This window comes from Periplaneta americana, chromosome 16, assembly GCF_040183065.1.
Source record: "Periplaneta americana isolate PAMFEO1 chromosome 16, P.americana_PAMFEO1_priV1, whole genome shotgun sequence".
Classification (NCBI taxonomy): Eukaryota; Metazoa; Arthropoda; class Insecta; order Blattodea; family Blattidae; genus Periplaneta; species Periplaneta americana.
Genome location: NC_091132.1, coordinates 61,130,956 through 61,155,952, shown reverse-complemented (window position 1 = coordinate 61,155,952; position 24,997 = coordinate 61,130,956). Strand labels below are relative to the sequence as shown.

General features: G+C 34.1%; 1 protein-coding gene across 3 annotated transcripts in view; it reads left to right on the top strand.

Moving 5' to 3' along the window:
* Positions 1-4,726: 4,726 nt before the first annotated feature.
* Positions 4,727-24,997, top strand: part of LOC138716365 (putative inorganic phosphate cotransporter) — a 54,703-nt gene continuing 34,432 nt past the window's right edge. The window contains exons 1-2 of one of the 3 annotated variants that reach the window (XM_069849377.1): positions 4,727-4,881; positions 22,619-22,833. In XM_069849377.1, coding sequence (XP_069705478.1) covers positions 4,875-4,881; positions 22,619-22,833 — 222 coding nt within the window. In that variant the 5' untranslated portion in view covers positions 4,727-4,874. Of the gene's footprint in view, positions 4,882-4,907; positions 5,023-17,053; positions 17,156-22,618; positions 22,834-24,997 lie in introns of those variants that run through there. The other 2 variants (XM_069849379.1, XM_069849378.1) reach the window with 2 other exon arrangements.

Genomic DNA, 24,997 nt, shown 5'->3' with positions numbered 1-24,997 from the left:
TTATTTTAAGTCCAAATGCACTCATACCGTCCAAATCGGTGTTGACCATTTACGCATGAAATAATCCTTCCAACCCCTAAAAGTTAGTGATGTAAAAGAACTTGGAAACATTTTTAACAAGACTTACTTGAAATTTAGTGATGTAGCATATATACGTGTTGATAAAAACATAGATTAATGGAGAACATTTTCTCACTCCAAACCACTCCATGCTATGCACAGAAACCATGCCGTCAAGGCACCAATAACGTTCCATTTATTAATGTTCTGTTTATCAGAATGGCCAACTGTGATATATTTTTGAAAAGGTCTTGACGAGCTTAATTCAAATACTGAATAATAAATGCACAGTGCCAAAAAATAATGTTAGTACTCGCATCTCATTAATAAATAACGCTACAAGGTTGCCACCCCACCAGTATTATTTCTCCCTGTCAGTTGTATACCTTTTGTATGAAAAAATTTTTCATTTGGTTCTTACGTACAAAGTTATTTAGGGTGGTCAAGATAAATGGGACACCCTGTAGATATAAATCATTTCTCACTTCTAAGGATGGAGTAAATGAAAAGAATGCTTTAATATTTACCACATACCGTGGAGGCTTGATGTACCTAGGAGAGGATGTAGTGGTAGTCTGTATGTCTCATATGTTATGTTGCAACGAAGAAACTGCTTCTTTGTCAGAGAAGATTTGTTCCTGAAACAAGAAAATTAGATAAGTCTAATGCTGAGTGTGACATTTAACAACTTTTCACGTGATTTGGTTTTAGGGCACAACTGTGAAAATGGCTATAAAGTTCACATAATTAAAAATAATATTTTGCACTGTTGTATTAATGTATTTAGTTATTAGACGCTTTCAGGCTGTTAGTATTGTTTTTAAAGATATTTAGGCTTGATGGACATAAACATGATCTTTGGACACTCCAGGGATAGAGATGGCAACTGGAGAATAAAAATGATTTAATACACAATCAAAATATAATAAATTTCATCAGGGCTATGAGGTTAAGTTGGTTTGGCTATGTTAAAAGAATGGAAGACCAGAGGCCAGTGAAAGGTATATATATATATATATATATATATATATATATATATATATATATAAATGGAAACCCCTGGGAACTAGAGCAGCGGGTAGACCGAAAAGCTGCTGGGAAGATGATATTGTGAATGATTTGAGGAAGCTAAGAATCAAGGATTGGATGATGGTCATACATAATAGAAGTTCCTGGAAAAAAATTGTTGAGAAGGCCACGACATTCAATTTTGAAGTTGTAGTGCCTTGAGAAGAAGAAGAAGAAGAAGAAGAAGAAGAAGAAGAAGAAGAAGAAGAAGAAGAAGAAGAAGGACATAAACATGTTCTCTATTCTCAAATTATTTTATTATTTTTGTTATAATCACATTTGGAGCAAACTGCTGAGTTTGACATCTGTTACATTTTACACAAATCTATCGAAGAGAATCTGTTATGTAAATCCATCTTGAACAATTTCGAGGGAAAAATTGTTCCGGGGCCGGGTATCGAACCCGGGACCTTTGGTTAAACGTACCAACGCTCTCCCAATGAGGAACTCTACCCGACACCGATCCAATTTTTCCCTCTATATCCACAGACCTCAAAGTGGGCTGACAAACGTCAAGCAACCAACATTTGAGTGCACACTAACTCTGTGTGACTTTAAATTGTGGTTTTCTGTTACGTACAGTGACGTGTATTATGCAAATTAAGCTTTCAGGAATAACTCCCTGTAAAGTTAATTTGAACAATTTCGAGGGAAAAATTGTTCCGGGGCCGGGTATCGAACCCGGGACCTTTGGTTAAACGTACCAACGCTCTCCCACTGATACCCGCAATAGAGAGCGCTTTGTTGAAAGCCACATTAAGTGCCACAGAAATGTGTTTTCTTTTCTTCTTTCACATGGAATTTGTAAATCCAGGTATGGGCTTGAATATAATGTGTAAGTCAGCTAAATTACTAAATTAGAACCTCTAATATGGCTTTTATTCCGAATGAAGGATATTTACATGTTTTTCCCAAAAACCTTGACTTTAATTTGAATGATAAAATATGAGCTGCTGTGGTGCTGTCAAAATAATTATATATTTATATTCCGACATCATTATCTGTATGAAATATTGTTTGCTTGGTTGCGTATATCTGCGAACCTAACTGACATTAATTATTATTTTCAGTGGTGTGACGAGCTATACCAGGCAGGCAACTTTTTGAAGATTGATACTGGAATAACTAACTTTTAAATAATATTATAGCTCTATTAGGACTAAAAGATATTCCCAGTAATGTTTAAAATAAAATTAAGACAGCTATCGACGACTTTTCATCGAACATTCCGTCTTTCTGGTTAAAGTAGCAGTCCTTTTCCTGAAAGAAGTTTCATAATTAATCAGAGAGAGTCAGACAAAATTCAACCTACCAAGATGCTTACTGGGAACAAACATGTAGATGTGCATGAACAGTTACTTATGGCCATGGTAGATGGTAAAGTTTGTAATATCCTAGCGGAGAATACGGCTAACAAATACTATATTATATATATTATTTGCTGTGCGCTTACCAAAGATTTGAGTAAGGGCCCAGCAACGAAGGTCACAAATGTTACGGGCCACCAACTTATGGTTTCGGTATCTCCACATTTCAAGCCTGGATTCTGTGTTTCGAAAGTCATCTACATATCACCTACGGATTATAGATTTAAAAATGGCAAATAAGACGTGAAACTGACAAATCGAAGTACGAATTCAGGAAGAAAATAATTAGAGAAGAATTCCAAAATGAAATGGGTCTTCTGGTTGATAGAAAGAAACCTGGATGAGGGACTACCATTCACGATAAAATGACAAGAAAATTTTAAATGCTACCCAAAGCTCTAACATAAAAAGAATAAATGAAGAACTCATCCATCGATTCTGTGTGATTCTGCAAGCATTATCGTGTGGATTTAACACAGATGTGGATGCATTTCAACAGTTCGCAACATACGGTATACCATGAATTCAACATTTTTTATTGGAAGTAAATTTTTAATGATAAGGAACATATTTTATATCAAATTTTTAATAAATTCAATTATATTGATAGTTATTAATTTTGTCTAACTGGACAACTAAATATAATGTAGCATATCATGATAATACTGCAACTTAATTTTAATGGTTTGCACAATCGAAAAATTTTGAACAAATATGTTTGCCACGCCATTGATTACAATTGAATTTCAAAATTAATAATCTGATAGTAAACATACAACAGAAGTTTTATTTCGGAATATGTATGATAAGTCTTTGTGTTAAATTTTAACGTACCTTGTTAACATGTTTCGACCTATTTTGGGTCATCTTCTGAACTTAAGACTAAACACAAAATAGTCTTATCATACATATTCCGAAGTGATACAGTGTTAAAAGTTGTGTAATCAAGATGTATAGAAGTTTTATACATATATACAAACAATAATTTACAGCTATTTGTTGAAATAACTACTATTACATGACAAACATCCTAAGAATATGTTACCATTCCTTACACAAAAATAATAATTTCTAAATTCCGAAATAAACAACTGCAATGTACAGTAGATAGCAAATGGAAGCAATCAGTTTCGACCTGATATTTAGAAAAATATTTATCCTTATTTTTAACTGAAACCAAAAAGAGGTATATTACTGTTAATAATAAAATTGAATTGAATATTCCAGTTAAGGAAATGTGTAGAACAAGTAAAAGCTCTAACTTATTACTTTAGCGGTTAAATTCCGTTTACATTTCTAATTTATATAGTTTAAGAATATCAAAACACTACATTTTCACTGTAGAAATAAAGAAAACTTTTATAAATAATACTTTGGCGGCATTTGTCTCCTAGTGCGTCTCTTCTATGACTAATTCGGATCATAACGAACTCATCGACATAAAAACATATGTAATAATGTGTGCTTCTACATAACACAAGTCAGAACTCATAGAGCATAGATGTCCAAAAATGTAACTCGTACGAGGTAACCCCTGGCATAAGCAACCCGCAGCGCATATTCTTTAAGGTCGTTTTTCCTATTTTATATTGAAAGTTATTGATCTCAGCAGAGCATGCTTGACGTGCAATGTCTCCTGGTTCTATAGGCGTTTGGACACCCATGTCATAGAGGTCTTGTAACCTGCTTGTGCCTTTGACTGACGTCATTAATTTACCAGGGAAACTACTCTATCCAATATAGCTCGTGACAAATATGGGAAGCCTGCTTATTTCATCATTATCATCTTTATCGCCAAAGTTATAACTGTCATAAATTTGTTTTAATTTCAAATTTTCCAAGGAAAAAAAGATTTCATTTTTAGACTGCAACTTATACAAGTCAGCGACTCATATATCGAAAAATACAGTACAGATACCTACTTAAGGTTTGACTTGTATGCTAATTTCATATTTTAACTGTTTATTAAAACTTCTTTCATTATTATATCCATATCTAAGTTTTAAAAAAATAGTCCCGCTTTTTAACATGTCCCAAAATCTGAGGCCAAAATACTGAAATATGGCAGAATGAGAGCACTGTAGTAGTTTCCTGTTTGTTCTTACGGAAGTGTGTTTTTCCTTAACTTGTCACTTAAAAGTACATAAAATAAAGATTAACAGTCTAGATTTCGCTCGACACCTACGAACTAGAATGCATTTTGAAATATATCTCTTTGTGCTACGTTGTTGACCCTGACAAAAGACTTGTACAGGATCTACTTGACAATTGGAAGACAACTAATGGGGTATTATCGAATTTAGACACATGACGGCTCAAGTTCTGACATGCCACTTGAAACCATACTGTTCTACAATATAGAGTACCGGCAAACTGAACATGAAAGGTAGGTGTAAAGAATTTAAGTTTGCTGCCGTAAAAAAAAAAAAACTATAAGTACATTAATTCATCATGTGTTTGTTCATTATATTTATTTGGATATAGTCCACTGTATGTAACTTGGAAGCTGAAAACTGCAACATGAATTGTAAGTAAAGGAAAACTAGATGTTGTAACTTGTATCAAATTACATAGTTGTACTATGAGTATGACGCACAACTTCTGTTCGAAAATATTTTGGAATTAATTTATATTAATATTTTTATTTGGTGAATCCATTCAGGTAGCTGAAGAGTTTGCAGGCATTTTAATTCTTCAATTTTACTTTATTTTTCTTTCTGTCTAACTCTGTTTGAGGTCGAGATGGCTGTGATATTATACTTTCCAACAGGGAAAATACTGTAGTAGTGAAAATAATTTGACCAGAATATTGTACGAAACGGAAACATAAAAATTGAAGATTTATCCTTCGAAGAGGTTGAAAAATTTAAATATCTTGGAGCAACAGCAACAAATATAAATGGCACTCGGGGGAAAATTAAACGCAGAATAAATATGGGAACAGCGTGTTATTATTCGGTTGAGAAGCTTTTGTCATCTAGTCTGTCAAAAAATCTGAAAGTTAGAATTTATAAAACAGTTCTACTACCGGTTGTTCTGTATGGTTGTGAAACTTGGACTCTCACTTTGAGAGAGGAACAGAGATTAAGAGTGTTTGAGAATAAGGTTCTTAGGAAAATATTTGGGACTAAGGTGGATGAAGTTACAGGAGAATGGAGGAAGTCACGCAACACAGAACTGCACGCATTGTATTCTTCGCCTGACATAATTAGGAACATTAAATCCAGACGTTTGAGATGGGCAGGGCATGTAGCACGTATGAGCGAATCCAGAAATGCATATACAGTGTTAGTTGGGAGGCCGGAGGGAAAAAGACCTTTGGGGAGGCCGAGACGTAGATGGGAGGATAATATTAAAGTAGATTTGAAGGAGGTGGGATATGATAGAGACTGGATTAATCTTTCACAGGATAGGGACTGATAGCGGGCTTATGTGAGGGCGGCAATGAACCTCCGGGTTCCTTAAAAGCCATTTGTAAGTAAGTGAAAATAATTTATTTCCAGATTTTTGCCTAAATAAATGTTTTTAGCACCGCTGATAACCGAGAAGAATTTCGGTCATGCCTTGTGCAGTGAATACTTATAAATTACTGAAAGTATTTTATTCATAGGTATTAAGTAGGCCTATGTAATAGTCAATTTATGAGGAAATGACGCATACGAAAAATAATTAGTTTTAAAAATTAAATTATTATATCTTTATGTAAGAAAACAAAAACACAACATGGCGATAAATACCAAATTGAATCTAATATTATACTTTATTTTGTTTCTTACATAAGACGAAGAAATAAATTAAATTAACTGTCCAATACGATCCCAGAATAGCGTAGTACATTATAGGCATTATGTTCGGTACAAATTTGTCGAATATGGTGAATATGTCGCCAATGCTCGCTCTGCAGAAGGCCTGTCGTGTAACCTTGGTATAAAAATATTCGGTGTCCTCCACTCCCAATCCTTCAGGTTTTAACAGTTCAAGGATTTTAGCGCAAATATTGCTATTAGTTTTTCATATGAAATAAGACGAAATTTGTAATGACTTGGTTGTCTCTCTCATGTTCAAACATTGCAGCACATTACCCCAGACCTCTATGTTGCACAGAAATGAAATTGCTCAGAATTTTTCGTTGCGAATATTATCAAAGTCTTCACATGAAACAATTAGTGACAATTTATCAGTGAAGAGAACTGCATTGTTACATCATTAACGTCCCTTATCATAGGTAAAATCACAAGGAATTTTCATTTTGTCGCTAAATTCACTAGCGAGAAGTGCGATTCAATCCTATTACTTACTGGCTTTTAAGGAACTCGGAGGTTCATTGCCGTCCTCACATAAGCCCGCCATTGGTCCCTATCCTGTGCAAGATTAATCCACTCTCTATCATAGTAACCCACCTCACTCAAATCCATTTTAATATTATCCTCCCATCTACGTCTCGGCTTCGCCAAAGGTCTTTTTTCCCGTCAGCCTATGTGCTAATAATGAAACTGCAACCAAAGTTTTTCTGGTAATTTTCGCTTTTTAAAAAAATAATTTGTGTTAACATGTATAATTAACTATCCTGAGACCAAAAATCGCACTTTGAAATTTTTGTTTGTAGACCTACGTCTTTCTGTCTGGATGTTTGTTACCTTTTCACGCGATAATGGCTGAGCCGATTTCTATGAAAATTGGTATATAAATTAAATTTGGTTCCACTTAGAATTTAGACTATATGGCATTTAAAATGCTTCTTTAAAAGGGGATTTATAAGGGGGATAGAAGTCAATAAATCGAAATATCTCGCTTATTATTGATTTTTTAGAAAAATATTGTATGACAAAAGTTGTTGCAAAAATGATTCCGACAAGTTTTATTCTATACAAAGTTTCGATACGACCAGTATTTAACGAGATATATCAGTTTTTAAATAACAATGCCTCAATCAGACTAATACAATGAAGTGAAAACAAATGACTGTGTTTATTCGAGGCGCCTTGCACAACAAACGAAAGATATTCAATTAACACTATTTTTATATGGATATCATTGTAATCTTACAGTCTAGTATACACAGTCACGAAGCTTGAGTTGTGAGAGTGTTAGGAACAATAGACTGTGCCGGTACTATTTCGCATTGTCTGTAGCGATCCTAGTGGTTAGCAACTACCTATGGACGTATATTTACTACATATTGAGCTTCGTGACTGTATATATTAGACTGTGGTAATCTATTATATGCATACAAGAGATTGTTGTGTGTTTGTATGAAGTAATTTTAGAAGACATTTGACAGATTTGGATAATTCTTTCAACATACCGCGATTGATATGATGTCTTTAGTGAATATTTCATAGAACATTAATAAAAATGCTGCTATTTAATTAATATCGATATACTTATTACATTTCACCAAAAAAAAATTGCACGACTCTTTTGTTTGCAATATTTTGGTACTATTTGCTGTTGTTTTGCTGTTATAAAATTATGGACGGGATTAATGTTTTCAACAGACTAGGACATTTTTGCTTGTAACTTTCGACTCAGTCATTTCCGGACCAGGGTTCCTTATCTCAAATTGATACATGTGCCCTGAGTGTTTGTAACACTAGCCTGGAAACATTCTGTATTTAAATTATCTTCGGGAAAAGTGGCCAGATCTAGATCCTATTCTCTTTCCTAGCCCAGTTATAACACGCTGGAATTCATGGTTTCAAAGCGTAGTATATTTAGACAAACACATCTTGACTTTGAAAGAGTTCTTCCTATCACTTGAGGAAAATATATTAAATAGTAGTTCCTCCTTCACTGTAGATATTTTGAAAGATGAAATTAGTTCTATGCCGGTATAGATTCAATGCAAATTTGTCAGTGAGGTGTCAGAGCAAATTAATAAGTTAATAACACAACTTGAAGGATGGAATTACCCTTTTGTCCATAAATTGTGGGATGAACTTAATTCATTAGATTTAGCATTAGGTAGTTTATTATATGTAGGCTTCGAGACTTCGGACCCGATAGAGCAGTTCAGTGGGAAATCTGCATAACGGCGTACTGAGTATAGTGGTAAAGCGTACAGTGGGTGGGGGTACTGTAGAATGAATGACAACAAATACGCAAAGAAAAACGCTCTGGATTTGAAGGTTCTGACGAATAATTTGGCTTTTATACAAACCTATTTTCAAACTGTGTCTGAAACTATTACACGGTGAGAAAAGTCAGAGCAAGAGATGCCGGAAGCCCTCAAATTAGTTGAGGAAATGACACAGAGAATTAATGAGGCACCAGGTACACCGGGTACTGAACGTGTAAAACAGAAGTGGAAATCAATTTTATGTAAAAATAACGGATATGGAAGACTGTGTAATACAAACAGAAAATTAGTGGACATGGAGTCACCGAGAATAAAGGACTGTCTCTTAGAGACTGCAATGATGTTAGGTTTTTTCGTTTTGCTCCTATAAAGTCATGCGACGTAGATCGCATCTTTTCACAGTACAAACTGTGTTTGGTAGACAACTGAAAAAGATTTACATTTGAGACACTGAAAATATATCTTGTAGTATATTGCTTTTGGTACTGTAAGTGCACTTCCTAAAGACGACCAATAGGATAAATGAAGAAATTAAAATTGCTACATGTTTATTTCCACCATTAACACTGTGTATAATTAAACACAAATGCTTATAAAAGACAGAAGAATAAATGCCTTTCACATTCTTTTGACATTGTCATTGTGTAACGTATATTTACTTTCAGAATGTTCATATGTGTGCCTTTCCCCATACTACCGTACTCTAAGCAGCAATGCTGTTACCTCAACACATCTCTACCTTTCACTACCTGCAGCGAGTCAACAACCTATAGTACATGCACAGTAAACTTATTGTATCGGGTCCAAAGTCTCGAAGCCTGATTATATGTATGAAAAGGTATCAAGTAAAACTGTCTAATCATATGGACATGATAGAAAATGAAACAAATAAATGCTTTTCCAACCTCTCAACTCTTCAATCCAGAGTTGGCTTATCAGAATTGTGATATAAATCCTGAGAAAGTGCTAACTTACAAGTCAAATATTTCTTATTTTAATAAGCAAGATGCAGATAATTTTTGTGCTTATGAATATTTTCACAAAAATCTTAGAGTAGCTATTGAAGATAAAGATGTTACTAGGACTGAAACTGAAATTTCCACACTTCGCTGAAGCAGCTATTCAGTCCATCTGGGCACCACAAATAGCGTAGGTGCAGAACGATATTTTAGCGAGCAGTACTTACACGAGTAATTTAATTGACACAGGTAGATGAAACAGATTGAAGGAGAGCAATATTGTAATTTGTTCTAAGTTAAACTTCCAGTGATTTCAGGTTAATTGGAAAAGGGGATAGGATGTGAATGCTTTCAAAGTGATTGATTGAATTTATAATAATCTATAACTATGTCCTAGGTGATTTCGTAACTATAATTTCCGTTAATTTGCTTGTAATAAAAATATAAAAATGAGAAATCAATAAATTGCAAAGTTAATTTTCCACCATACAATTATCCTTTCAAATGAGAAGTTTCATCAAAGAAGCTAAAAAGCAAGCTAAATGCTAATATAAAAATGCTAAATTTTCTTCATCTTATTATTAAAACGCGAATTTCGTATGTTTAATGTGCTAAAATCTACCATCTCTACTAATATACAAGGGCAGGGCTGGGAAACAGCCGCTCTCAGAGAGTTTAGCTTCTCCCACTACAGTTGCTGTTGTACGGGTGCTAATATTGTGACTCCTCTGCTTACTATACGAGTTTTCCGCCCCTGGACAAGGGTGAATAAAATTAACTTTGAATAAAATCCAGTTACAATAATTTTTAACACTTTTTTTTACTTTTTTTTTTAATATCCAATAGCATTATTTCACAACAGAAGATGTTATACAGGGTGCTAAAAAGGTATCCAATATTTTAAGAGATGTTAGTATGCATCAAAAGAAGAAAAAAAGTCTAATAAACATGTTTCCTACAACACATACTTTCTGAGATCTGAACACTTGTTCATAGGAGGTGCTCAATGTGACGTCCATTCATGGCAATGCATTCCTCTGCCCTTCGGCGTAAGGAATCACGCACTCTTTGAAACTGACCTGGTTGTTCTTGATAACCAAAAGTCTAGGGGATTTAAGTTTGGGGAACGTGCAGGTCAAGGTGTGGGTCCTGAAATATCAGCATCAAGTGTTCAAGCTCATTGCGGAAAAAATGTACTGATGTGCCATCACGCATGAACCACATCTGTAGTCTTTACTGACATGGCACATACTCCACCAAGGTAGGCAATACGTTAATAAAAAAGTCCTGATAACGAGCCCCAGTTAATCTCTGTGGTAGCACGCATGGCTTTTAATCTATCACCAAGAACGCCTGCCCATACGTTGATTGAGATTCGGTGCTGATGCCTTATTTCTTCAACTGCTTGGGAATTTTCATCAGCCCACACATGTTGATTACAAAAATTCACAACACCATCTCTGCTGAACCCCGCTCATATCCGTAACCAAACTTTTCTTTTCAGTATTCCTTGTGACGTATCATTATTCCATGCCAGGGATGTCAACTACGGTATGATTATCTGGTAGTCTGCAGAAGAATGCATTGCCATAAATGTACGTCACATTGAGCACCTCCTATGAACAAGTGTTCAGATCTAAGAAAGCATATGTTGTTGGACCCATGTTTATTAGACTTTTTTTCTTGTTTTGATCCATACTATCACCTCCTAAAGTATAGGACACTTTTTTTTAACACCTTGTATATGCAATTTTGAATGATTAATCAAAAGTTAGGCCTACTTGTAATTTACAATAACAAATTAATAATTTAAGAGGGAAGAGGGAGTTAAGAGGGAAGTATTATATGATATTCTTATTGAATTTGGTATTCCCAAGAAACTAGTTCAATTAATTAAAATGTGTCTCAGTGAAACATACAGCAGAGTCCGTATAGGTCAGATTCTATCTGATGCTTTTCCAATTCACTGCGGGCTAAAGCAGGGAGATGCACTATCACCTTTACTTTTTAACTTCGCTCTAGAATATGCCATTAGGAAAGTTCAGGATAACAGGCAGGGTTTGGAATTGAACGGGTTACATCAGCTTCTTGTCTATGCAGATGACGTGAATATGTTAGGAGAAAATACACAAACGATTAGGGAAAACACGGGAATTTTACTTGAAGCAAGTAAAGCGATCGGTTTGGAAGTAAATCCCGAAAAGACAAAGTATATGATTACGTCTCGTGACCAGAATATTGTACGAAATGGAAATATAAAAATTGGAGATTTATCCTTCGAAGAGGTGGAAAAATTCCAATATCTTGGAGCAACAGTAATAAATATAAATGACACTCGGGACGAAATTAAACGCAGAATAAATATGGGAAATTCCTGTTATTATTCGGTTGAGAAGCTCTTATCATCCAGTCTGCTGTCCAAAAATCTGAAAGTTATAATTTATAACACAGTTATATTACCGGTTCTTCTGTATGGTTGTGAAACTTGGACTCTCACTCTGAGAGAGGAACATAGGTTAAGGGTGTTTGAGAATAAGGTGCTTAGGAAAATATTTGGGGCTAAGCGGGATGAAGTTACAGGAGAATGGAGAAAGTTACACAACACAGAACTGCACGCATTGTATTCTTCACCTAACATAATTAGGAACTTAAAATCCAGACGTTTGAGATGGGCAGGGCATGTAGCAAGTATGGGCGAATCCAGAAATGCATATAGAGTGTTAGTTGGGAGACCAGAGGGAAAAAGACCTTTAGAGAGGCCGAGACGTAGATGGGAGGATAATATTAAAATGGATTTGAGGGAGGTGGGGTATGATGATAGAGACTGGATTAATCTTGCACAGGATAGGGACCGATGGCGGGCTTATGTGAGGGCGGCAATGAACCTTCGTGTTCCTTAAAAGCCATTTGTAAGTAAGTAAGTAAATTAATAATTTAAAAATAACTGCGTCCGATATAAAACTTCTCAAACCTCTGGAATATAAGATCATTGCAATTATAACAATAATACTGTTATGCGAAAATAAACATTTTATGATGTAATTTCGCCAGAATCGCTTCTTCGATTTACGTCTCGTAAAATGTTATTTGAAGAAGCAACTCTAAGCATAGCGCGCTTACAGCTAGAACCGTAGGTTTTGACAGATGACCTTGCTGACAGTGCCAGTCAACGATCCACTGTTGCCCTGTATGAATGAGTTGCGATATACAGTAGCATATTCTAGATTTCGCTCATCGAGTTTCCCCCTAACACGTCTTATTATCTGGACTTGTAGGTCATTTTTTATAAAGAAATATTGTTCCAGTTTGCTTTTTTGATTATAAAATATGTGTGGAAACGCTTGCAGTCCCCTTTAGAAAGTTCAATAGCCTTGAAATGTCCATCAGTGTGATTACAAGCAAGTTTAGGTACGGAACCATATTTGCATATTTAACGTTACTTTTCCTTGTTAGCCACCGTCGGGGTTCAGTCGGTTAAGGCGCTTGCCTGCCGGTCTGAAGTTGCGTTCGGGCGCGGGTTCGATCCCCGCTTGGGCTGATTACCTGGTTGGGTTTTTTCCGAGGTTTTTCCCAACCGTAAGGTGAATGCCAGGTAATCTATGACGAATCCTCGGCCTCATCTCGCCAAATATCGCCAAATACATTTTGCTATCACCAATCTCATCGACGCTAAATAACCTAGTAGTTGATACAGCGTCGTTAAATAACCAACTAAAATAAAAAAAAAAGTCCTTGTTTTTAGCCCACTCTGAAGATGTTCGTAATCTTTTTCCCGTTTTCCTTCCTGTGTGACGCACTACTTCTTCTTCAAAACTAGTCATTTTATATCCACAAATAAACAGATTACCTGGTTGGGTTTTTTCCGAGGTTTTCCCCAACCGGAAGGTGAATGCCAGGTAATCTATGACGAATCCTCGGCCTCATCTCGCCAAATATCGCCAAATAGGCTACCATCTTGCTATCACCAATCTCATCGACGCAAATAACCTAGTAGTTGATAAAGCGTCGTTAAATAAGGTGTTCGTAATCTTTTTCTCGTTTTCCTTCCTGTGTGACGCACTACTTCTTCAAAGCTAGTCATTTTATATCCACAAATAAACAGAAAAAAAAAAACATTACACAAGCTTAAAATCATCAGCTGTTGCCCACCATGTAGCAAGAAGTATCATGGAAGCAGCCATGATGAGTCACGTGATTTGGACGAGTCAGCGATTTGTCAAATGAACATAAGATGTATCGAAAATAAAAACAGCTAGGATATAAGACACTTTGGAAACAAACACGATATTCAGAACCGATTAAATACGTGATATAAGACTATTGGGAACATAATATTTTGTTACATGATATAAGAATGTATAATGTACGTGGTACAGTCATTAAGTTCTGATACTGACGCCTGGAGAGTAGGCACCCACAATAATCTGGATGTCTCACAAGATGCCGCGTAACACGGCGTACACTTAAACAGATCCACATCCTCCCTCAAAAAAGCAGCCGTTGGCCGCTATGCACATCTGCCAACGTTGGTATAGCTGCTGGAAGCTAGCAGGAAGGTCCCGTACGGCTTCTCTTGTGGCAGTCATGACCTCTTCGGCCGAGTGAAATCTACGCCCACGATTGCTTTCATGCGGGGAAAGAGAAAAAAAATCGCATGGTGCGGGATCAGGTGAGTACGGAGGATGTGGCAAAACGGCGACCTATTACCTTGCAAATTCCTCTTGGACAAGATCAGAGCGATGTGCAGGGGCGTTGTCGTGTAGCAACAGCCAATTCTTCCTACGCCAAAGTTCAGAACGCTTTCGACGAATTGACGCTCTGTAGTACTGAGATCTTTGATCCAGGATTATCTGATCACAAAGCTATTGTAAGTAAAATTATATTTGAAGAACACATTGAAAGTATAAATATTAATAACTTCAGAAATGTTAGAAATATTAATGCTGATTATATTAATGTTTTTAAATTCACCCTTGCTAATATTAATTGGGGTAATTATTTTAATACTATGAATAATTCCACGTGTTTATTTGACAAGTTCTTTGCTATGTTTTACGATATATTTTGTAATTTCTTTTCGCTTACTACATCAGAAGTGGTAATTTCAAAACTTATAAATTAAAAAATATGTGGTATAACAATGAAATTGCCTTATTTAAAGAAAAAAAATAATGGCAATGCATTAATTAATTGTAGCAACGATTCCAGTTTAAGAAAGGAATATCATCAGAAATATAAAACTCTCATCAAAAACGCCAAAATGAATGCTAATGTAAATTTTATTGAAACCTCTGAAAATAAAAGCAAAGTTGTTTCGTCTGTAATAAAAAAAAATCAATAAGACTGAATTAAGATATTCCTATTACGCCCGATCAGTTCATTCATTTTGTACAGAATACCCATCGAGAATTCAAGCTCAGTTGCCTCAGTCAAAAGGGTCTGCTCTTAATTTATTAAATGAAATAAATAATAAACCGAATTCTAATGATACTTTTAAGTGAGAAGCTATTACAAGCAATGGCATAATGAAATATATCCTAAAACTAAAAAATAATAAAACTAAAGACATTTACGACATGTCAAATTATTTGATCAAACAAATCTTTTCTAACATTTTACATCCTCTGAGAATTTGTTTTAACCATAGTCTTTTATTTTTCATTGTTCTATATACACTTAACAATCTTATATATCACTGATTTACTTTCCAACTTTTTTACTGTATTAATTTTAGGAAATTACTTGGCTGATTAGTTTCGAAGTGTTGTTCTTTATTGTCCGTAAAAATTAATACAGTAAAAAAAGTTGGAAAGTTAATCAGTAATAGTCTTTTAATTGGCATTTTTCCAACTACCCTTAAATTATCAAAAGCTGTACCAGTTTATAAAAAGAGAAACAAGGATGAATATAGTAATTATAGGCTTATTGTTAATATACCTGTATTTTCCAAAGTTTCTGAATTACTGATTATGATTAAAGAGAAAATAAATTAATGAATATTTTGATCATAATTTATTTTATGAACATCATCATGGATTTCGGCCAAACCACAGTACAACTTGCGCAGTAACCTATCTTAAGAAGAATATAGACTACTTAATGTATTTGAAAATGGTGAATTTTTAAGACCACATTTTTTATCTTAATAAGGCTTTTGATTTTATTGATTATGAAATATTAATTTCAAATTAAATTATTACGGTATCACAGGTACAGAATTATCCTTATTTCCTTCATATTTATTTGAACGCGAAGAATGTGTTGTCGTTAATAATAAGAAATCTAATTTAATGAATGTTCAATGTGGAGTTCCACAACGATCAGTACTCGTGCCAATCTTGTTTCTGATTGCCATTAATGATATTGGTTTTAATACTCACTTCGACGTTGTCTTTATGCTGATGACACCACAATATTCAATCGTAATATCTAGTTGCTTGAAATTGAAACTCTCACTTATATTGTAGAAATTAAAAAAAATGGTTTGAAGCTAATGGTTCATTCTTAAATTGAAATAAAACAGAATCATTAACATTTAGTTTACAATACTGCCCAACGAGTCGTTCATATAATACGCCTGAAATTGTGGTTGACACAAAGTTAACTTGGGAACAACATATTGAGCATTTACGCAACAAATTATCTAGTATTTTATTTCTTTTAAAAAGTTTTAGAGTAATTTTACCATTGAAATATATTAAGACTGTCTATTACGCCTATTTTAACAGTGTTTTAAAATATGATATCTTATTATGGGGCAACAGCACTCATGTCATCAAGATTTTTAAATCGGAGAGAAAGGCCATCAGGATTATTACCAATTCTCATTATCATGAACATTATAAAGAAAATCTTAACTGTTAGCAGTTTACATATTTTTTAATTATTAATGTATGTCAAACAACATTTTAATAATTACACTTTTAGGAAAGACTGCCATGATCATAATACTAGGCAATTAAGTATGTTTCATGAACCAAAATGTCGACAAACAAAAACCAGAAAAAATTTTGAAATAACGGCAATAAAGATGTCTAACAAAATACCCACATATTTATATACTTTAAACAATAGTGAATTTAGAAATGATATCTCTAGTTTGCTCATTAGTAAGTCTTTTTACGATGTATAAGAACTTTCTAACTCAAACTTTCAATTGTAGTTGACAAGGTCTATTACACTATTTCAGTGTCTAAAGACTTATGTAAATAAATAAATAAAAATAAGTAAATTGTGTAAATAAATAAATACTGTTCCTCACAATCATTATCTACGGCACACCAAACATGTACGTCATAGCGGTAATCTTGCTATAGCTTTGAAATCAACTGTAAATATATTTCGCGTGATAGTCGGAATACTACAAAGAAACAATGCATATTGAAGAATGTAGTTCATATTTTACAGCAGTTTTACTGGTTTAAATTACTTTACAATGACTCCAACAATTTATTACTGCTGGATAAAGGTTTATACTATATAAGTGAATGACATGTAGCTGATATGACTTCCTGATGAAGTATAACGTGTGATTTCATTCTGTCAGCTTAAGGTGTTTTCAAAGCATACAGGAAGGAACTTGTGAAGTGACAATACTTGTGACATTATTATATACATGGCAGGTAATATCAAGCATAACGTAAAATTATAAACATGGCAGGTAATATCAAGCATAATGTAACATTACAAACATGACATTTAATATCAAACATATCGTAACATTATTATAAACATTGCAGGTAATATCAAGCATAACGTAACATTACAAACATGACATTTAATATCAAACATATCGTAACATAATTATAAACATGGCAGGTAATATCAAGCATAACGTAACATTACAAACATGACATTTAATATCAAACATATCGTAACATTATTATAAACATGGCAGGTAATATCAGGCATAATGTAGCATTACAAACATGACATTTAATATCAAACATATCGTAACATTATTGGATAAAATAATGCCTCAATTGTATAATACATAATCTATAATTACTAATAATAATCTGTAGCCAAAATTTTTCTGGTAATTTTCGATTTTCCAAAAAATAATTGGTCTTAACATATATAATTAACCACCCTGAAACCGAAAATCGCTTTTTTGAAAAATTTGTTTGTATGTCTGTCTGTATGTTTGTTACCTTTTCACGCGATAATGGCTGAACCGATTTATATGAAAGTTGGAATATAAATTAAGTTCATTGTAACTTAGATTATAGGCTATATGGCATTCAAAATACAATATTTAAAAGGGGGGTTATAAGGGGGCCTGAATTAAATAAATCGAAATATCTCGCTTATTATTGATTTTTGTGAAATATGTTACATAACAAAAGTTTTTTTAAAAATAATTTCGGATAAGTTTTGTTCTCTGAAAAATTTTGATAGGACTGATATTTAATGAGATAAATGAGTTTTAAAATTAAAATAACTGCCATCTAAGGCGGTGTATTGAAATAAAAAACAAATGACTTCGTCTATAAGGGGCCTTGGACACAACAATCGAAAGCTATGAAACATAGCCTACAGACAATGTTTCTGTGTTTGTATAAGCTAAATTAACCGATTTGTATAAATAATAATTATTTCATCGTTGGAAAGTGTAGTTTCTCTGGATGGACATAATGCTATAATGTTATTACAGTAACTTGTGAGTGAATCGGGGACAGGTAAGATTAAAATAGCTTCTTATGCACAGAAAACTTGATAGGTTATTCTGTATATTCATTTCCTGTATTTCTTAAAATAATGTTTATGAACATATTCATTTTTATCTCAGAGAATTAACGAACAACGAGAGTGTATTGATTTAGTATGCAGTAATAGTACGTTAGTTTAGCAATGCATTATTTTATAATTCAAATTTTAACTATGTTCAATCGAATAGTGTTAAAATACATAAAATACATATGCAATAAATGCATTGCAAAAAAATTGGGTAATGATCCAAGCAGATTATGTTGCGCTGTTGTAAAAGTTGTTCCTCCTGAGATTCAAGAGCTCCCACAACAAATTAAAAACTTTCTAATTCGAGTACATCCGTTATCAACACACTTTTTCATAATATAATATAATATAAACATAATAATAAATCTGTAGCCAAAATGTTTCTGTTAATTTTCGCTTTTCCAAAAATAATTGGTAATAAGAATTAAGAAACATGTTTAAGGGATTTGGCATTGCACCAAATGAGTGGTCTCTGGATCAAAATGATCGCATTTTAATTATTTGGATGCAATTTAAATTAAGTAACATATTAAACGATTTATCCTTCTATCAAACACGAATGTTTCCTGGATCAAATGTCCTATTTTAATTATGTAATTACTTTATATTTATTTCTAACGGGTGCAGCGGAGCGCACGGGTACGGCTAGTATTTATATATATTTTGATGATTGACATAATAAAATAATATCGCAAGTAGACTCAATGAAAACAAATTAAAATGAAAGGAAATCAAAGTAAAATATTGAAGTTTACTGGATATATTCCCGTATAAAATGTATAACTATAAGGGTTGCTATTTTACAGTGAATAAAAATCATAAATTTCGGTATAAAAACTTGGTTAATTTCAGTGCATTAATTTGCACAAAAAATCAGTTATCTCACAGCCAAACTGTTCCTGTCGCGAGTCGCATGTGATGTATTTGAGTGCAGTGGTTGATGTGGAAACTCTCCGCAATCGAATTGTGGGAGATTGTGAGACAAAAGAAACACGCTAGGAATTTGGGATCATCTTCGCGGGGCTATGAGACGATTGTAAAGCGTCATTGACATACATCCAAAACTCGGAAATCAAGCATTTACAACTATGTGTTGGAATAAATTATTTTTATCCTGTATACAAGATGGAAGTGAAATAATCCTGTAGATTTTCAGATCGAATACCTCATGTTGTATATAACAAAAAAAAAAAAAAAAACTAATATTATATTGGTTGGAAAATTCATAGTTTTTTCCAAAATGTCAACAATCTCTTATTCGGTAACTATTGCGAGTAGGATCGTTTTTTTTTTTGTCCATATCGATAGGAAATCTAATAAAGAATATTTTATCCCCCTGGCATATTTCAATAGCGTGGATGGTTTTCGTGTAAATTAAATTTAAAAACCACTAATTTCAAACCACTGTACGACGAAAGTAGATTGCAACGCCATAGCCAGAGAGTAGCTCACCTAGGTAGCGAGACAGACCGAGATCGTTGAGCTCTTACATCTGTAATACGATAAGAGTATGTTTGCGGCGATGTTGCCAAAATTATGAAATTTCCAACTTAATTTTCTAATTAATCGTGCATTTGATCGCAAAACGTAATATAGGTTATCTATTCATTTAAGTGTAGTCTATTGTCTCTTTCAATCTGCAGGGTTATTTCACTTCCACTCTGTATACTCTGTTTATATAAGAAATAGGAAATTTCACAAATGCAATAGTAGTTTTCAAAATAAATAAATATAGAAGATTACACTTAATCGAAATCCTTTCACTAACTTTATCTTAGCATTATTGTATAACATAGCGCTGGCCTTCTATGCTCGAGATTGCGGGTTCGATGGCATTTAAGTGTGCTTAAATGCGACAGGCTCATGTCAATAGATTTACTGGCATGTAAAAGAACTCCTGCGGGACAAAAATCCGGCACACTGGTGACGCTGATATAACCTCTGCAGTTGTGAGCGTCGTTAAATAAACCATAATTTAAATTATTGTATAACACCAAAAAACAGGGTTGCTACGTTGTACGTTTTCCTGTATTCTTACGTTTTCTGGATGCTAATGTGGCCTTACGTTTTTTTTTATTCCCCCGTACAACACTTTCTTCCTTTATTTCGAATTTGTCGCTGGGTAATAGTAAAATACTGCATAACAATTTTACTGACTGTATTGCTAAAGATGGTGATATTGTGTCTAAGTGGGTCAAATTCTACACATTGGTGCCTCAGCAGAAACTGCCAAATATTTCCCGATTCATATGTTTCATACTGAACATACCTGGATCGAATGCGTTTGTGGAACGCTTGTTTTAAATGAAGAACAAATGGACTGATTGGAAGAACAGATGCTCACTAGAACTGATAAATTCAGAGCTTCAAATTGTTATAAATTTTGACATGCCCTGCAAAGAGTTTTTTAATATATTAAAAACTAGCCGTACCCGTGCGCTCCGCTACACCCGTTAGAAATAAATATAAAGTAATTACATAATTAAAATAGGACGTTTGATCCAGGGAACATTCGTGTTTGATAGAAGGATAAATCGTTTAATATGTTACTTAATTTCAATTGCATCCAAATAATTAAAATGCGATCATTTTGGTCCAGAGACTACTCATTGGTGCAATGACAATTCCTTTAACATGTTTCTAATTTTTATTACATGCAGCCATAGTTTAATGAACATTGACATCATTTAGATTTAATGTGTATACCTTATTTTACTTGTTATAGGTTACCATTGAATTATGGTAATAACTTAATTTTAACCCTTGTTTTCTACGTATTCAGTAAATGGCGTTTGGCCCACTATGGTTCTGAACCCTTCAAATAACTTAAATTATATTATATTATATTATATTATATTATATTATATTATATTATATTATATTATATTATATTATATTATATTATATTATATTATATTATATTATATTATATTATATTATATTATATTATATTATATTATATCAGAAGTTACTGGAATAACATTGTAGCATTATGTAAATCTAGAGAAACTACACTTTCCAATGGTGAAATAATAATTAATTGTACAAATCGGTTAATTCAGCTTCCGATATTACTTCATACAAACACAGAAACATTCTCTGTAGGCTATCTTTCATAGCTTTCGATTGTTGCTGTCCAAGGCCCCTTATAGACGAAGTCATTTGTTTTTTATTTCATTATACGGCCTTAGATGGCAGTTATTTTAATTTTAAAACTCATTTATCTCATTAAATATCAGTCCTATCAAAATTTTTCAGGGAATAAAACTTATCGCAAATTTTTTTTAAGGAAGCTTCTGTTATGTGACATTTTTCACAAAAATCAATAATAAGCGAGATATTTCGATTTATTTAATTATGTATAATTATAACTCCCCTTTTAAATAACGTATTTTGAATGCCATATAGCCTAAAATCTAAGTTACAACGAACATAATTTATATTCCAATTTTCATCGAAATCCGTTCATCCATTATCGCGTGAAAAGGTAACAAACATACAGACAGACAGACAGACATACAAACAAAAATTTCAAAAAAGCGATTTTCGGTCTCAGGGTGGTTAATTATATATGTTAGGACCAATTATTTTTGGAAAATCGAAAATTACCAGAAAAATTTCGGCTACAGATTTATTATTAGTATAGATGAAAGTAAATTGCTAAATTAAACTAAATCAGTTTCAAAATATGAAAATGTCGTTAAAAATTAGATACTAAGACACAAAAATGTGTGTACAGTAGTGGCAAAAAAACCGGACCGACCCTTGTAGCTGATTTCAGAGCCTTGTTCACTCCAGAGCACGATAGACTGGTAACTAAGACTTTCGTGGTTCGAATCCTGCCTGGGAAGGAATTTTTTTTTTTTTTTTGTTCTTTATTCAAATTTATTCCCAATACTTTTCGATTGCAGCGATATTTTACTACTTAATTAACTTATTATTCCCAGAACATGAAGTTTACCAGCAATCGAAAAGTATTGGTAATAAATTTGCATAAGGAACAAAAAAAAGTTTCCTTCCCAGGCAGGATTCGAACCACGAAAGTCTTAGGTACCAGTCTATCGTGCTCTGGAGTGAACAAGGCTCTGAAATCAGCTACAAGGGTCGGTCCTTTTTTTTGCCACTACTGTATAATGGTTGTATTTTTAATCCTTTAATATGTAATTTTTAAATAGAAATTAAGAAAGCATTAGTCATTAAAAAGCCGATAAAATCTTTCATTTCTTTTTTTTTTAAGTTGGCAAGCCTACCATAAAATCAGGTAAATATTCATGAGTAAAAGAAGCTATAGGCCTGAAATTACACACACATTCATTTATATTGTATTAATATTCCACTATTTGCAGGTTGTATGTCGACAAGAGATATCCTGTGGTATCTAGTATTCACAGGCTTTGCTGTCAATTATATGGTTAGGCTGAATATAAATATTGGCATTGTATCCATGGTGAAGAACATACCAAAATCAAATAATATCTCATATTCTAATACGTGCGTTCAAACAGTAATTTCAAACAGTTCTGCCAACAGTACAGCACCAACTATAAGTATTACTGACGAGGTAAGATTTTTCAACAGTAACTTAAACTAAAATTACAGTGCATTCATTTATAGTGTATTAACAGCTACGTATATTAATAATTCATGCATTCATGTATACGTCAACATATCATTCCTTTTATTTTGGTGTGGGGGGGGGGAGAAGGTATAACTCGACCGAGGCGAGTGGAGACTCGGGCGCAATGTGAACTATTGCGATGACCCAATACGAACGCAGAAGAAGTGCAAGTGGCGCTTCTGGCTGCAGGTCTCCATTGGCCTTGGTCGAGTAATACTTGATGGTATTTATTTACTTATCATAATTTAATTATTATTGGTCTCTAGGTGTAACGCGCAGAAGTTTACTGTGTTTTCATTCTTCATTTACATGTCTTACAGGGTACCACTAAGAATTACGACGACGACGATGATAATGAAGATATTACAACTATTATCATTATTATTATTATTATATTTATTAAAGTAACAATAATTACATTTTGGCAAGGGAATGAGACCGATGTATCCTACCCCACAAAGTCATACTCCAATGCAATCGTTGTTTACCATAGATTTCCCTTGGCCTCACAAGGATTTCAACAAATTGAGGGTCTCGAAAAATGTTTCGGCCTTAGGCCAGCAGCGCTTAAAGAGGCCCCTCTCCCCTCCAAACAAACGTACATAATTAATAGTAGGTTTTATACACCCTTCATTAATTTTGATGGAAGTTGTATAGGGTATTTCAAAAGTCAGTTCAAAAACCGCTATAAATATTATAATATTTGATATAGGGATAAAACAAAAACATCACAGTGTTGGGCAAACAACGGGGTTTACAAAACATTGGGAAGATGTCTGCCGTTCTCTTGTTCAACGTATAGCATTCTGTCTGCGACACCATGCACAGCATTTTGCAGATAATGTCTTGGAATAATGGCAATTTCTTGCGAGATGGCATCTTTCAGTTGCAGTAGGGTTGTTCGATGTGTCACGAAAACTCTTTCTTTAAGGTAACCTCATAACCAAAAGTCGGCCGGATTGAAATCTGGAAATCACGGAGGCCATATTGTTGGAAAATGCCTACATATGACACGATCGCCAAACATCTGCGTAATTAATTGTTTTGCAGGGATCAAGATGTAGGATGGAGCGCCATATTGCATGAAGATGTTTTCAATATCGTGATTCCTTAGTCTAGGGATGACGAAGTTCTGTAACATGCTGTAGTAGCGCTCCCCGTTTACTATAACAGTCTGTCTTATTCTATTGTTGTCCACACCTGTGGAGTAACGGTTAGCGCGTCTGGCTGGGCAACTAGGTGGCCCGGGTTCGATTCCCGGTCGGGACAAGTTACCTAGTTGAGGTTTCTTCCGGGGTTTTCCCTCAACTCAATATGAGCAAATGCTGGGTAACTTTCGGTGCTTTTTTTTAGTAGGTTATTTTACGACGCTTTATCAACAGCTTTGGTTATTTAGCGTCTGAATGAGATGAAGGTGAAAATGCCGGTGAAATGAGTCCGGGTCCAACACCGTAAGTTACCCATCATTTGCACATATTGAGTTGAGGGAAACCCCCGGAAAAAACCTCAACCAGGTAACTTGTCCCAACCGGGAATCAAACCCGGGCCACCTGGTTTCGCGGCTAGACGTGCTAACCGTTACTCCACAGGCGTGGACCTTTCGGTGCTGGATCCCGGACTCATTTCACCGGTATTATCACCTTCATCTCATTCAGACGCTAAATAACTTAAGATGTTGATAAAGCGTCGTAAAATAACCTACTAAAATTAATGGTAGAGTTAACATGCTTAATTGAGGTTCGTTTCCGACCAAAGTCATCAGTAGGAACTTTCCAACAATGTGGTCTTCGCGATCTCCAGATTTCTATCCGGCCGACTTTTGGCTGTGGGGTTACCTTAAAGAACGAGTTTTCCTGACACATCCAACAACCTACTGCAACTGAAAGATGTCATCTAGCAAGAAATTGCAAATATTCCAAGACATTATCTGCAAAATGCTGTGCATGGTGTCGCAGACAGAATGCTGTACGTTGAACAAGAGAACGGCGGACATCTTCCTAATGTTTTGTAAACCCCGTTGTTTGCCCAACACTGTGATGGTTTTTCTCCCCCTATCAAAAATATTATAATATTTATAGCGGTTTAATGTTTAACTGACTTTTGAAAT